Raw genomic sequence first — 14,698 nt, forward strand, 5'->3', positions numbered from 1 at the left:
CCTTACCTTGACTACATGCTCTCTGTGTTCTCTATGCTTCCAGCGTTACCAGTCTCACCTATTTCTGCAGGGCAGTTTTTGTATGTTTTTACTCTTATGATCACTAAACAAACATTAGACCGATTCTTGCCTGCTCTGTGTCCGCGTCCTCATTGCAAATCATGACAAGAGAAAATATTGTTTTTTATGTTTTGCATTTTGTTCTTTTTTCAGATGAGGTTTGTTATTCCACTATTGAGTTGTTAACCCATCTACTGGCCCCTTTTCATGTCATTCCAACGTGAAGACTCCAATAATGTACCTTTTGTACATTTTTACTGGTGAATTTATAGTCAACAAAATGTTTATAGAAATTTAATCTGGCCAAAATCGCTGATGATGTGACTAACAAATTTGTTATTTTTTGCACTTCTCTCTGTAAGCCTGGAAAAAGAGTGCCATCACTATGCAGTTTTCTTCAGTTTCATCAACTCTAGCAGATCTGCACTGGTGACTGGCTGTAATTACCGTTGGTACTTGTGCTCCTCTTTATACCACACTTCTTCCTTCCACTCAACTTTTAATGAATATGCTTGGATACAGTTCTATGTGAGCTGCCAGCTTCTTCAGCAACAACTTATGACTTAACCTTCTTGTGGAAAGAATTAGTGACGGTGTGTTGGTGAACTGTAAAATTAGCAACCCTCCTCATGACAGTGTTTGCTTTAATATGGCCTTCAAGAAAACTATGTACCATAGGATTTAGGGGGAATATCAAACACCAATACGAACCGCATCAGAATAACAGAGATCAAGAATCCCATCATACCTCTCAGGGGCATAACATATTATTTTCATGGAGCTTTTCTATAGTTTATTAAGCAAACTGACTGAACCGGAGTATAAAGTACCTCTGTGGTGGAACAATTCAATTATCCAAGCATTGTTTAGGTGAAAATCACTTAGGTACAAGATGAGAGCAGATATTGCAACACACAGCATCCATATCAAAGTGTAATCACCAACAGAGTGTAAGTTCTGACCTACAGATTTATTACATGTCTAAAGGACAGGAGAAGTACATAAGTATTTATATAACAGACTGTGTATATAACAGAACTACCTTCTCTTTACCTGTAATTTGCAGTTGCAGAAACCAGCTCTGGTGATGACCTCTAGAGTGGCAAAGCACAGAAACCTTTTCCACACAGGATCCATAACCGTTATAACATAACAGACACAACATAACACACAGTTCAACAGAGTCATGAGACTTTAGCAAGCAACAACACTTTCCATTACATCTACATCAATCTGATTATGTTGCTTCTGAGCAAAGAATGTATCAGTTTCCATTGTTTTATGGAGAGCAGATCACATGAAGGTTTTACTCTAAAAGCTGACTTAACATAATGAACAGGTTTATTCTGTAGAAAATAACTCTCACTGACCCTTTATGAGCCACCACAGCTACCTCTCTTCTCCATCTGCTGGTCTCTGTGGGAGATTTTTTGTTTAGGGCATTTATTTTTGTTTTTGGGACGGCAACTCTTGTATCCCAAGAAGTCCCTTAGGCTCTAGAACAATACCGGGCTGGTGTAGAAATTATCACAATAAGTGTGTTATCCAGCTCCCAGGAAGTTCTGCTGATGAGTGACTGAGTGGAAGATTAAGTCGTATTCCCTTCAAGAAACCACTCGTTGTTACCAGAAGAAACATCTCCATCAGGTGCATGGATGAGCCACCGTCTTCAAAGCCTCTCCAAACTCACAAGTTTCAGCATCAGGGAAAGACAGGTTGAGTTGATTGATTCATTTCTATTATTAAAATTATTATGTGTTGCCAGATTTAAGCTGTTACTGACCCTTGCAAAAGCGTTACTAATTAAAGAAAGCATATAAAATTCTAGTTAAATTGTGGACATTCATTTATTTGAGTCACCTTATTTTTGGTTTTTCATTGGTGGTAAAAAGTCTTGTTGCCTGGTTCTAAGATATTTTAGAAGGTTTTTATAGGTTGCCTTAGCCATGTTTGTTAAAACGTGGGGCTCGTGCCGAGCCAATAAAATTAACCTAGCCCATATACCAAGAGCCGGTTGTAAAATTAGGGAATGAGCAGCCGTGAACAAAGGTGACTGTTGAAGTGTAAATGACTGCGGTCGGCTACTCATTCGCCCAGACCTCCAGTTGAAGAAGGGAGAGACTTTTGGAAGAAGGCTGTCAGAGGCTAGGCGAGTCATTTCCCGACACCAGCTTAAACAGAACTTTCAGTAAACCTGCTTAGTAAGATCTTTCAGGTTTAGGGAAGTCCGGACCCGTTGGATGTAGAGCTGCATTGAGCAATCCCTTTCGACATACGGAAGTAGGAGGGAAGGGATAGCTCATCGGACAACGAAACAATATTCAGTTAGATGGTGGCATGTAAACAATGCTTTTGACTCTAAAGCCTCAATCCGGGGTGAGTAGTCCTGGTCTTTAGGGGCTGGTGCATTGATGTTTTAGATATATCCCTGCTCCAAAAGACCTAAAACAAACATTTGAATCATCTCCTGAGCCTGACACCACCTTAGCGAGAGCCCACTAATGATGAGCACATGTGATACAGTTGTGTTGAAGTTGGGAACATCAAAAACTTCCCCAATCCTAAATAAATGTTGCAGATTACATCATAACTCGATGGATCATGCAAGATTTTCCAATATGTTATTGTCCAATCTTTGTCAGACTGTTCTATTTGCAGCCTCGTTTTCCTGTTTTTAGCTGATTCACACATACAGGTCCTTCTCAAAATATTAGCACATTGTGATAATGTCATGATGAAAATTTAACATTCATATATTTTAGATTCATTGCACAGTAACTGAAATATTTCAGGTATTTTATTGTCTTAATACGGATGATTTTGGCATACAGCTCATGAAAACCCAAAATTTCTATGTCACAAAATTAGCATATCATTAAAAGGGTCTCTAAACGAGCTATGAACCTAATCATCTGAATAAACGAGTTAACTCTAAACACCTGCAAAAGATTCCTGAGGCCTTTAAAACTCCCAGCCTGGTTCATCACTCAAAACCCCAATCATGGGTAAGACTGCCGACCTGACTGCTGTCCAGAAGGCCACTATTGACACCCTCAAGCAAGAGGGTAAGACACAGAAAGAAATTTCTGAACGAATAGGCTGTTCCCAGAGTGCTGTATCAAGGCACCTCAGTGGGAAGTCTGTGGGAAGGAAAAAGTGTGGCAGAAAACGCTGCACAACGAGAAGAGGTGACCGGACCATGAGGAAGATTGTGGAGAAGGGCCGATTCCAAACCTTCGGGGACCTGCGGAAGCAGTGGACTGAGTTTGGAGTAGAAACCTCCAGAGCCACCATGCACAGGCGTGTGCAGGAAATGGGCTACAGGTGCCGCATTCCCCAGGTCAAGCCACTTTTGAACCAGAAACAGCGGCAGAAGCGCCTGACCTGGGCTACAGAGAAGCAGCACTGGACTGTTGCTCAGTGGTCTGGAGGAAGACTGGGAAGAAGGAAATGCCAAATTGCCAGAAGGCCAGTGTCAAGTACCCACAGTCAGTGATGGTCCGGGGTGCCGTGTCAGCTGCTGGTGTTGGTCCACTGTGTTTTATCAAGGGCAGGGTCAATGCAGCTAGCTATCAGGAGATTTTGGAGCACTTCATGCTTCCATCTGCTAAAAAGCTTTATGGAGATGAATATTTTATTTTTCAGCACGACCTGGCAACTACTCACAGTGCCAAAACCACTGGTAAATGGTTTACTGACCATGGTATCACTGTGCTAAATTGGCCTGCCAACTCTCCTGACATGAACCCCATAGAGAATCTGTGGGATATTGTGAAGAGAACGTTGAGAGACTCAAGACCCAACACTCTGGATGAGCTAAAGGCCGCTATCGAAGCATCCTGGGCCTCCATAAGACCTCAGCAGTGCCACAGGCTGATTGCCTCCATGCCACGCCGCATTGAAGCAGTCATTTCTGCAAAAGGATTCCCGACCAAGTATTGAGTGCATAACTGTACATGATTATTTGAAGGTTGACGTTTTTTGTATCAAAAACACTTTTCTTTTATTGGTCGGATGAAATATGCAAATTTTGTGAGATAGGAATTTTGGGTTTTCATGAGCTGTATGCCACAATCATCCTTATTAAGACAATAAAAGACCTGAAATATTTCAGTTAGTGTGCAATTAATCTAAAATATATGAATGTTAAATTTTCATCATGACATTATGGAAAATAATTAACTCTATCACAATATGCTAATATTTTGAGAAGGACCTGTATTATTACAGGACATACACAAAACTTGCAGTGTGTCCTATTTGACTGGGCAGGTGCATGTTTGCATTTATTATGATAATTAAGTTTTTTTTTAATTTAAATGTCAGGCTCATTGGCAAGGTTATTCACAGAGAAGGAAACACCCCCTTGTACACACTGATGGTGTGAGTGTATTCTGTTATACTTGGTAAACTATGTGTCATGTATTCTGATCTTTTTATTGTGAGTGTGTAAAGACCATACTGAATTTGATACTTATTTTTTAGCTGTATATTTTATGATTTGTATTGACTTTGATATTTCAGAAATCCTCTGCTATGGAACTAGATCTGACTGCCAACAGAACTGTATATAGCATACATCCCTGTTATGAAACACATGACTCTACTTACAAATTTACAAGTAACCCATCTTTTATTTGTGTGGCATTGTATGTTTTCCTTGGCTCATTGTGTCTTATTACTGTGTGTGGAAATTGTCTTGTAATAACATCAATTGTTTACTTTAAACAGCTCTATACTCCTAACAACTATCTTGTTCTATCCCTTGCTATGGCTGACCTGCTTGTCGGACTTTTAGTTTTTCCCTACAGCATGACATTCACTGTTACTTCATGTTGGTATGATGAAGATTTATTTTGCAAAGTGCGAGGCAGCTTCGATGTAACACTGAGCACAGCTTCTATTCTGAACCTTTGTTGCATTTCTGTTGACAGATATCATGCTGTGTGTAAGCCTCTGACTTACAAAAGTACAATGAATGATCGTATCATTGTTATGATGATTCTTGGATGCTGGGGTACTGCTGCTTTAATTGGAATTGGCATCATCTTTGCAGGATTCAATCAAGGGAAATGTGAAGAGAATTGTGCAATGGATGCTTTAATATTAACCACTTTAGGATGTATGTTTTCTTTCTATATCCCAGTTATTGTAATGCTTGGTATTTATCTAAAGATTTTCCTTGTTGCACAGAGTCAGTTAAACAGCATCCACAGTACTGCCTGTCGAAGCAAAAAGCCTGCTGGAGCTCTTAGTATGATGGAAAGAAAAGCAACAAAAACCCTTGCTGTTGTAATGGGGGTTTTTCTCTTGTGTTGGACCCCCTACTTTCTTTGTATAGTTTTTCAGCCTCTAATATTTGATATAACACCAATAGCTGTAATTGAAACTCTTAATTGGCTAGCTTTGTCAAATTCTATGTTGAATCCCTTTATTTATGCTTTCTTTTACAGCTGGTTTAGAGCGGCTGTCAGAATTATGATTTCTGGAAAGATTTTTCAAGGTGACTTTACAAACACCAAGCTCTTTTAACATGTTTTAATGCACATGTAACTTTCATTAGACATTGATTGTATTAAAAATGAATAAAAATTTGAGTTTCTACAACAAAGTGAATAGCGTTTATTTACAGCACATTTGGAAGGGATGCCTCAAAACAATGGAGACCAAATCTATGAATCCGATTAAGAAATTAATCTGATTTAATGACTACGTAAATAAAAAAACATAAAGCTCCTCTTAATACTGCTCTTTTCTGGGTTTTAAAAATGTATATCCTCCAGTAAGTTATTGTATTGCTGGCACTAAGTCGGACCTGTTCCCGGTGCTTGTTGGACTCTAGCAGGGTCCTGTTCATAACTTTTATGGACAGGATTTCTAGGCGCAGCCAAGGGCCGGAGGGGGTCTTTTTTGGACCAAAGGATTTTGTCTCTTCATTTTGCAGATGACGTGGTCCTGCTGGCCCCCTCTAGCCAAGACCTACAGCACTCACTGGTTTGCAGCCGAGTGTGAAGCGGCTGGGATGAGGATCAGCTCCTCCAAGTCCGAGGCCACCGTTCTCGACTGAAAAAGGGTGGCTTTCCTCTTCAGGTTGGAGGGGAGTTTCTGCTTCAAGTGGAGGAGTTTGAGTATCTCGGGGTCTTGTTCACAAGTGGGGGAAAAATGGAGCGGGACATCGACAGACGGATAAGTGCGGCTGCCGCAGTAATGGGGGTACTGTGCCAGTCCGTTGTGGTGAAGAGAGAGCTGAGCCAAAATGCAAAGCTCTTGATTTACTGGTCGGTCTACGTCCCTACCCTCACCTATGGCCATGAACTTTGGGTCATTACCAAATGAACAAGATTCCATATACAAGCAGCTGAAATGAACTTCCTCCGTAGGGTGGCCGGGCACTCCCTTAGAGATAGGGTGAGGAGGTTGACCATCCGGGAGGGGCTCGGTGTAGAGCCGCTGCTTCTCCACATCGAGAGGAGCCAGTTGAGGTGGCTCGGGCATCTATACCGGATGCCTCCTGGACGCCTTCCTCGGGAGTTGTTCCAGGCACGTCCCACTGGGAGGGGGGCCCAGGGGACGGCCCAGGACATGTTGGAGGGACTATGTCTCTCGGCTGGCCTGGGAACGCCTTGGGCTCCCCCCGGAGGAGCTGGAGGAGGTATCTGGGGAGAGGGATGTTTGGGTGTCTCTGCTGAGTCTGCTGTCCCAGCGACCCGGTCCCGGATAAAGTGGAAGATGACGAGTACGAGTACGAGTACGGGTATAAACATTCATGGGGCAAGAAGGTGTATAGCAGTTTTCCTGATCATTTCCATATCTCATTAGGCTGATCTTTCTTCATTTTTTTTATTCTTATTTTTCCTTTATTTCTGCAACTGAAACAACCCAGAAGCAGTTTCCAATAACGTTTTTTTTTTTACTTTAACGCTATAACTAAGCATTATAGCACTAGCTGTAATGCTCCACTTGTGAAAGTAAATCTGTTGGGCTTCTTCTTGGCACTCAGACAGCACTACTCCAGATTCTTTGTTGTGGTGAGTTTAAAAACCAGACTAAAAACCCTAAAGGATGTTATGGTAATCTAAAAAGCTCTACATTGTATAACAAGGTCAAATTCACTGGTTCAAATTTATCAGACACAGGCGGACAAGGTATCAAACAAGAGGCGTCACAAGCAGGAGCTGTGGTAAGGGCTCTTGTGGTAAAAACCTTATATATTAAAAATTGTAAAAACTTATAGCATATCCCTGAGGATGCTTCCAGGTTGTGTGTCAATTTTAAGTAACATATATGCGTTACTTTGATAGGACAGAACAGTTTGATAAGTGTTTCTTTTTTAGCTTCTTTGACAATGTTCTGAGAATGATGGCATCAGTTCTTTAGGACGTGAACTGAAACCTGCAGCTTATCCTGTTTCCATCTCCGGCAGTCCTGTCTTGGCAGTGCGAGTTTATTCATTAAGGCAAGTTTTTCCAAGAAGAGCACAAGTAGACCGAGGGATGAATTGAGAAATTACATACAGGTCCTTCTCAAAATATTAGCATATTGTGATAAAGTTCATTATTTTCCATAATGTCATGATGAAATTTAACATTCATATATTTTAGATTCATTGCACACTAACTGAAATATTTCAGGTCTTTTATTGTCTTAATACGGATGATTTTGGCATACAGCTCATGAAAACCCAAAATTCCTATCTCACAAAATTAGCATATTTCATCCAACCAATAAAATAAAAGTGTTTTTAATACAAAAAACGTCAACCTTCAAATAATCATGTACAGTTATGCACTCAATACTTGGTCGGGAATCCTTTGACAGAAATGACTGCTTCAATGCGGCGTGGCATGGAGGCAATCAGCCTGTGGCACTGCTGAGGTCTTATGGAGGCCCAGGATGCTTCGATAGCGGCCTTTAGCTCATCCAGAGTGTTGGGTCTTGAGTCTCTCAACGTTCTCTTCACAATATCCCACAGGGGTTCAGGTCAGGAGAGTTGGCAGGCCAATTGAGCACAGTGATACCATGGTCAGTAAACCATTTACCAGTGGTTTTGGCACTGTGAGCAGGTGCCAGGTCGTGCTGAAAAATGAAATCTTCATCTCCATAAAGCTTTTCAGCAGATGGAAGCATGAAGTGCTCCAAAATCTCCTGATAGCTAGCTGCATTGACCCTGCCCTTGATAAAACACAGTGGACCAACACCAGCAGCTGACACGGCACCCCAGACCATCACTGACTGTGGGTACTTGACACAGGACTTCTGGCATTTTGGCATTTCCTTCTCCCCAGTCTTCCTCCAGACTCTGGCACCTTGATTTCTGAATGACATGCAGAATTAGCTTTCATCCGAAAAAAGTACTTTGGACCACTGAGCAACAGTCCAGTGCTGCTTCTCTGTAGCCCAGGTCAGGCGCTTCTGCCGCTGTTTCTGGTTCAAAAGTGGCTTGACCTGGGGAATGCGGCACCTGTAGCCCATTTCCTGCACACGCCTGTGCACGGTGGCTCTGGATGTTTCTACTCAGTCCACTGCTTTCGCAGGTCCCCCAAGGTCTGGAATCGGCCCTTCTCCACAATCTTCCTCAGGGTCCGGTCACCTCTTCTCGTTGTGCAGCGTTTTCTGCCACACTTTTTCCTTCCCACAGACTTCCCACTGAGGTGCCTTGATACAGCCCTCTGGGAACAGCCTATTCATTCAGAAACTTCTGTGTCTTACCCTCTTACTTGAGGGTGTCAATAGTGGCCTTCTGGACAGCAGTCAGGTCGGCAGTCTTACCCATGATTGGGGTTTTGAGTGATGAACCAGGCTGGGAGTTTTAAAGGCCTCAAGAATCTTTTGCAGGTGTTTAGAGTTAACTCGTTGATTCAGATGATTAGGTTCATAGCTCGTTTAGAGACCCTTTTAGGGATATGCTAATTTTGTGAGATAGGAATTTTGGGTTTTCATGAGCTGTATGCCAAAATCATCCGTATTAAGACAATAAAAGACCTGAAATATTTCAGTTAGTGTGCAATGAATCTAAAATATATGAATGTTAAATTTTCATCATGACATTATGGAAAATAATGAACTTTATCACAATATGCTAATATTTTGAGAAGGACGTGTAGAATGCAAGTGTGAGTAATCAGGAGGATATGTGGGCCAGCTGAGGCAGAGAGATTGCAGACAATCTGGGGGGAGGAGAGTAATAAAAGGAACTGAACAGGTTTAACAGGGATAATACTGAAAGTGAAAAGAATAGATCATGAATAAAATATGTAAAGCAATAGACTAAAATGGCAATGCCTAGAGAACAGAAACAACAGGGAAAAAACAGAGACATAAAAGAAACCCAAAAATGTAAACACATGACACTAACAGACCATGGCAGGATGTTGCAATTACTAAAATGATTCAACAAAACATATGCATTTTATTTCATAAAGTACTAAGTGGGCACTAGTGATGTTTCAATGTACAATACAGAAATGGTCAAAATCTTAAATCCAAATGAATACAAACATAAATTCAATCCATATAACCTGACAGAGACCCAAAGGGTAATAATGTGACCTTACATATGAAACCCACATACACAAAATTAAAGATACTAAACATTAAATGAGCATACAACAAACATGAACAGGAAAAATAAATTGGAAACTTGTACATGCTTGAGCACTCGTGTCAACCAGTGGTAAGGTAAGCTGTTGAGATGAAGAAAGGGATCTTTTTAGCTTGCATGTTTTAGATGTGTCTCTGCTTCAGCACACCTGATATCCGTTGATGGCTGATTAACAGGATTTTGCTTGCTCACAGTCACCTGAATCAGGTGTGTTAAAGTAGAAATACATTGCCTTGAGGACCAGGGTTGAAAAACTTTGCTCTAGAATGTCACAATGTAAAGAAATTGGCAAATGTTTAAGCCAAATACAATTACTTAATGTTACCACTACTTCTATGCCTACTTTAGCCTTAATTTCCAAGAATAGAAATACAACTAGTTCACTTTAAAACAAGACACAGTTTCAAGCTGTTTATACAGCTTCAGCTGTGATTGATTTTTCGATGTGAACAAACACAACATTCAGTATCTTATGCAAAACAGTTATCTACCATGCATACTTTGATATTTGTATATTTTTTAGAAAGACTGACCATGAGGCCCGTAGACTAAAATTATTGCATACTTTAGATGAAAGATGAATTTGCTTCAGTGAATTAGGCCTCACAGTATGTCTTGGACACAATGACATTCTCTGGGATTCAACATCTGGCCCTTTTGTTAATTAAATGACAGACTGACTACTGACAATTAGTATCTGACCCTTCTGCTTTAAACAGTCTCTGACTTTTATGTACAGATTTGAAATGCAAGTGCTGTGATTAGTTGATTATTTGATGACAAAGTATGAGAAGGAATTGCTTCTGTTTCTATAAATGCCCAAGGAATGCGGTTTACTCCCACACATACTGGACCTCTGTGGAATATGTAGCCCTTTATAGGATAATAAAGACACACTGGCATTTATTTTCATTTTCTTCTTTTGTTGACATGTCACTGAATGCCTCATTTAATAAATTCAGGATAAATGCTTTAGGTCTCAAGGACAAACCTTCACCACTTTGTGTGTAAAAATGACCTCAGCTTGGAAACAAGATAAAGAAATAATTAAACCTTGTGTACTTTAAGTGACAAGACAAAGAATATTTAATTTGGTTTTATTTTTTATTATATTTGTGTTTCTCGTCTAACCAGTTCCAGAACTAAACTGGTGCTGAACTGTTTTTGTTTTTGTTTCTACCAGCAAAGTATTGACTCTGGTCCCGAAGAACCAGTTTTATCTTGGCATAGTTTCATCAGTAGCTTGAGGCAGATTCATGCAGACAATCAACCAAAAGAGATATTGTGAGTTAGTTTCACTTTTAATCTACATTATTAAGATAAAAACAAAAGCAACTCTGAGCTTTAGTGTTAATTAAAAAAAAAGTTTGATTAGCAACAGAATAATTGCACAACTTTCACACATGCTGTTGGTCTTTGTACATCCTAAATCCTGCTTAATACAATGTAACTCCTATTACCAGCGCTGTTTATGCCATTCATGAATTGAGCTGGTTGTATTAATTTTAACAGATATTTGTTCGAAGATATAATGAGACAAATGCATTGGTTTGGTTAGATCAACTGTTTCCTTGCCCTGTGGAGACTCTCAGAATAAAATAGACTGTGGATCAAACATTTAATGGAAGATATGTTTTAGTGACTTAGTGACATTATAGCCAGAGGGTGAGCTCTCTGGCTGTGGAAAACCAAACCTTTCCTTCGCTGTGTTTCAGTAGTACCATTAAGTTCCACAGTCATTTTTTTTTCTTCATTTAGAAACTTTGTTTGTTTAATGGAAAATATGAATGAAAATTCCTTCAACTCAATTTACATACTTGACAAAGCATTGTAGGAAGAGGTATTTACATTACCAAGAGGGCTTATTGTCTCACACACATATGCATATGTCTCCCTAACAGTATTATTTTTACCCTGTATCTGAGCATGATATAGGTACTTCCATCTGATTGGCTAATAAAAACATGTGGTGCATATGGTAATGAGAAAAGGATTTTGAAATCCAAGGGCACGTCTCAGCTCTTGAATCATATAGTTGGAAGCATCACAAGGTAAGAATGTCTTAAACAAACTAAAACTGCTTGGCTTTCCACAATTATAGCAACAAATCCACAACCCACTAAACAGAAACCTGTTTGTTTTTTCTTATCATTATAGGTTGATAATAGTAGACTCTTCAGCATGGATGCAGAATTCACTGTCAACAGCAGTAATGGTGTTAATCACATACATCCCTGCTACGTCTCAGACAATGGAAGTAACATGTTTGCAAATAACCCCTCAATTATATGTATATCATTGTACTTGTTCCTTGGACTATTGTCTGTTGTTACTGTTTGTGGAAACTTTCTTGTGATATTTTCTATCATTTACTTCCGACAGCTACACACTCCTACTAACTACCTCATTCTTTCTTTAGCTGTTGCTGACCTGCTTGTTGGGGTTTTAGTTTTCCCCTTTAGTATGGCATTCACTGTAACTTTATGTATGCAATATGAAAGTTTATTCTGCAAAATACGGGACTGCTTTGATGTTACAATGTGCACATCTTCTATTCTGAACCTGTGCTGCATTTCCATAGACAGATACTACGCAGTGTGTGAGCCTCTGACATACAGGACAACAATAAATGCTCAGGTAACTGCGGTTATGATCTTGTTTAGCTGGGGGGTCTCAGTTCTAATAGGAATTGGCATCATTGTTGCAGGATTCAGCCAAGGCATATGTGAGGATATATGCTCAGTTGACATTGTAGTTGCCAACACTATAGGGCCTGTTTTCTCCTTTTACCTTCCAGCAGTCATAATGCTCTGCATTTACTTCAAGATTTTCCTTGTTGCTCAGAAACAATTAAACAGTATCCAGAACAAGAACTGCCTGAGCATGAAGTCTGGAGCAACTGTTAGTAGGATGGAGAGAAAGGCCACCAAAACCCTAGCCATTGTGATGGGAGTGTTTCTTTTATGTCTCACTCCCTACTTCAGCTGTGTTGTCTTCCAGCCATTATATTACAACCCACCACCATTTCCTGTGATAGAAACACTGAACTGGCTTACACTATCAAATTCAATGCTGAATCCTATAATTTATGCATTCTTTTACCGCTGGTTCCGATCAGCTTTCAGAATGGTCATTTCAGGAAAAATATTCCAAAGAGATTTAGTTAACTCTAGATTATTTTGATATTTAAACACTTTTTGAAATATGTATATAAATATATTTTAGTATTAGTATTGGTATTTATTTAAAACATGCAATTAGCATTGAATTTTACAACACTGTAACACTGTATTGTCAAAAGTAATGGGTCTCACCACCAACTCAGTGAATTCTGGTATTCCCATCACTTCCATGGCTCCAAGTGTATAAAGTTTGGTGTGGAGAAACCTGACAGGGCTGCACAGAGTCATGCCCTCAACACCTTTCTTAAACTTCTTTAGGATGAATTAGAGCAGAGGGTGCAATTCTGGTTTTCTCATCTATGAACACACTCCTTAACATTGTGAAAGATTCTACAGAATAGTTAAATTTGCTGTTGCTGGCAACGGTGGGCCCTTAAACAATTTGGACCTTAAGATTAAGAATAGGATGTCATCAAACTTATTGTACCAGGAGATAAGGCAATGTACAGGAGTATCAGTTTTATGCACATGGATATGAATAAACTTGTGAATATGTATTGATGTATTGAATTATTTATATATATATATATATATATATATATATATATATATATATATATATATATATATATATATATATATATACACACACACACACTGGGTTGGGCAATGAAACTGAAACACTTTTAGTGTGGGAGGTTTCATGGCTAAATTGGACCAGCCTGATAGCCAGTCTTCATTGATTGCACATTGCACCAGTAAGAGCAGAGTGAGAAGGTTCAATTAGCAGGGTAAGAGCACAGTTTTGCTGAAATTATTGAAATGCACACAACATTATGGGTGACATACCAGAGTTCAAAAGAGGACAAATTGTTGGTCCACGTCTTGCTGGCGCATCTGTGACCAAGACAGCAAGTCTTTGTGATGTATCAAGAGCCAAGGTATCCAGGGTAATGTCAGCATACCACCAAGAAGGATGAACCACATCCAACAGGATTAACTGTGGACGCAAGAGGAAGCTGTCTGAAAGGGATGTTCGGGTGCTAACCCGGATTGTATCCAAAAAAACATAAAACCACAGCTGCCCAAATCACGGCAGAATTAAATGTGCACCTCAACTCTCCTGTTTCCACCAGAACTGTCCGTCGGGAGCTCCACAGGGTCAATATACACGGCCGGGCTGCTATAGCCAAACCTTTGGTCACTCATGCCAATGCCAAACGTTGGTTTCAATGGTGCAAGGAGTGTAAATCTTGGGCTGTGGATAATGTGAAACATGTATTGTTCTCTGATGAGTCCACCTTTACTGTTTTCCCCACATCTGGGAGAGTTACGGTGTGGAGAAGCCCCAAAGACGCATACCACCCAGACTCTTGCATGCCCAGAGTGAAGCATGGGGGTGGATCAGTGATGGTTTGGGCTGCCATATCATGGCATTCCCTTGGCCCAATACTTGTGCTAGATGGGCGCGTCACTGCCAAGGACTCCCGAACCATTCTTGAGGATCATGCACATCCAATGGTTCAAACATTGTATCCTGATGGCGGTGCCGTGTATCAGGATGACAATGCACCAATACACACAGCAAGACTGGTGAAAGATTGGTTTGATGAACATTAAAGTGACGTTGAACATCTGCCATGGCCTGCACAGTCACCAGATCTAAATATTATTGAGCCACTTTGGGGTGTTTTGGAGGAGAGAGTCAGGAAACGTTTTCCTCCACCAGTATCACTTAGTGACCTGACCACTAACCTGCAAGAAGAATGGCTTAAAATCCCTCTGACCACTGTGCAGGACTTGTATATGTCATTCCCAAGACGAATTGACGCTGTATTGGCCGCAAAAGGAGGCCCTACACCATACTAACAAATTTTTGTGGTCTAAAACCAGGTGTTTCAGTTTCATTGTCCAA

At 40.2% G+C, this 14,698-nt stretch overlaps 2 protein-coding genes across 2 annotated transcripts; both read left to right on the plus strand.

Moving 5' to 3' along the window:
- The first annotated feature begins 4,596 nt into the window (after positions 1-4,596).
- LOC124882409 (trace amine-associated receptor 1-like) lies at positions 4,597-5,592 on the plus strand. Its single transcript, XM_047388765.1, has one exon. It carries the CDS (start codon positions 4,597-4,599, stop codon positions 5,590-5,592), a length of 996 nt encoding a protein of 331 aa, XP_047244721.1.
- Positions 5,593-11,842: 6,250 nt separating this feature from the next.
- On the plus strand, positions 11,843-12,844 carry LOC124882450 (trace amine-associated receptor 1-like). Its single transcript, XM_047388859.1, has one exon. The coding sequence runs from the start codon at positions 11,843-11,845 to the stop codon at positions 12,842-12,844; it is 1,002 nt and encodes a 333-aa protein (XP_047244815.1).
- Positions 12,845-14,698: the final 1,854 nt, after the last annotated feature.

Source organism: Girardinichthys multiradiatus, chromosome 15 (assembly GCF_021462225.1).
Source record: "Girardinichthys multiradiatus isolate DD_20200921_A chromosome 15, DD_fGirMul_XY1, whole genome shotgun sequence".
Lineage (NCBI taxonomy): Eukaryota > Metazoa > Chordata > Actinopteri > Cyprinodontiformes > Goodeidae > Girardinichthys > Girardinichthys multiradiatus.

Coding starts and splice junctions, on each gene's coding strand:
- LOC124882450 (XM_047388859.1), top strand. CDS start 11,843: ATGGATGCAGAATTCACTGTCAACAGCAGTAATGGTGTTAATCACATA.
- LOC124882409 (XM_047388765.1), top strand. CDS start 4,597: ATGGAACTAGATCTGACTGCCAACAGAACTGTATATAGCATACATCCC.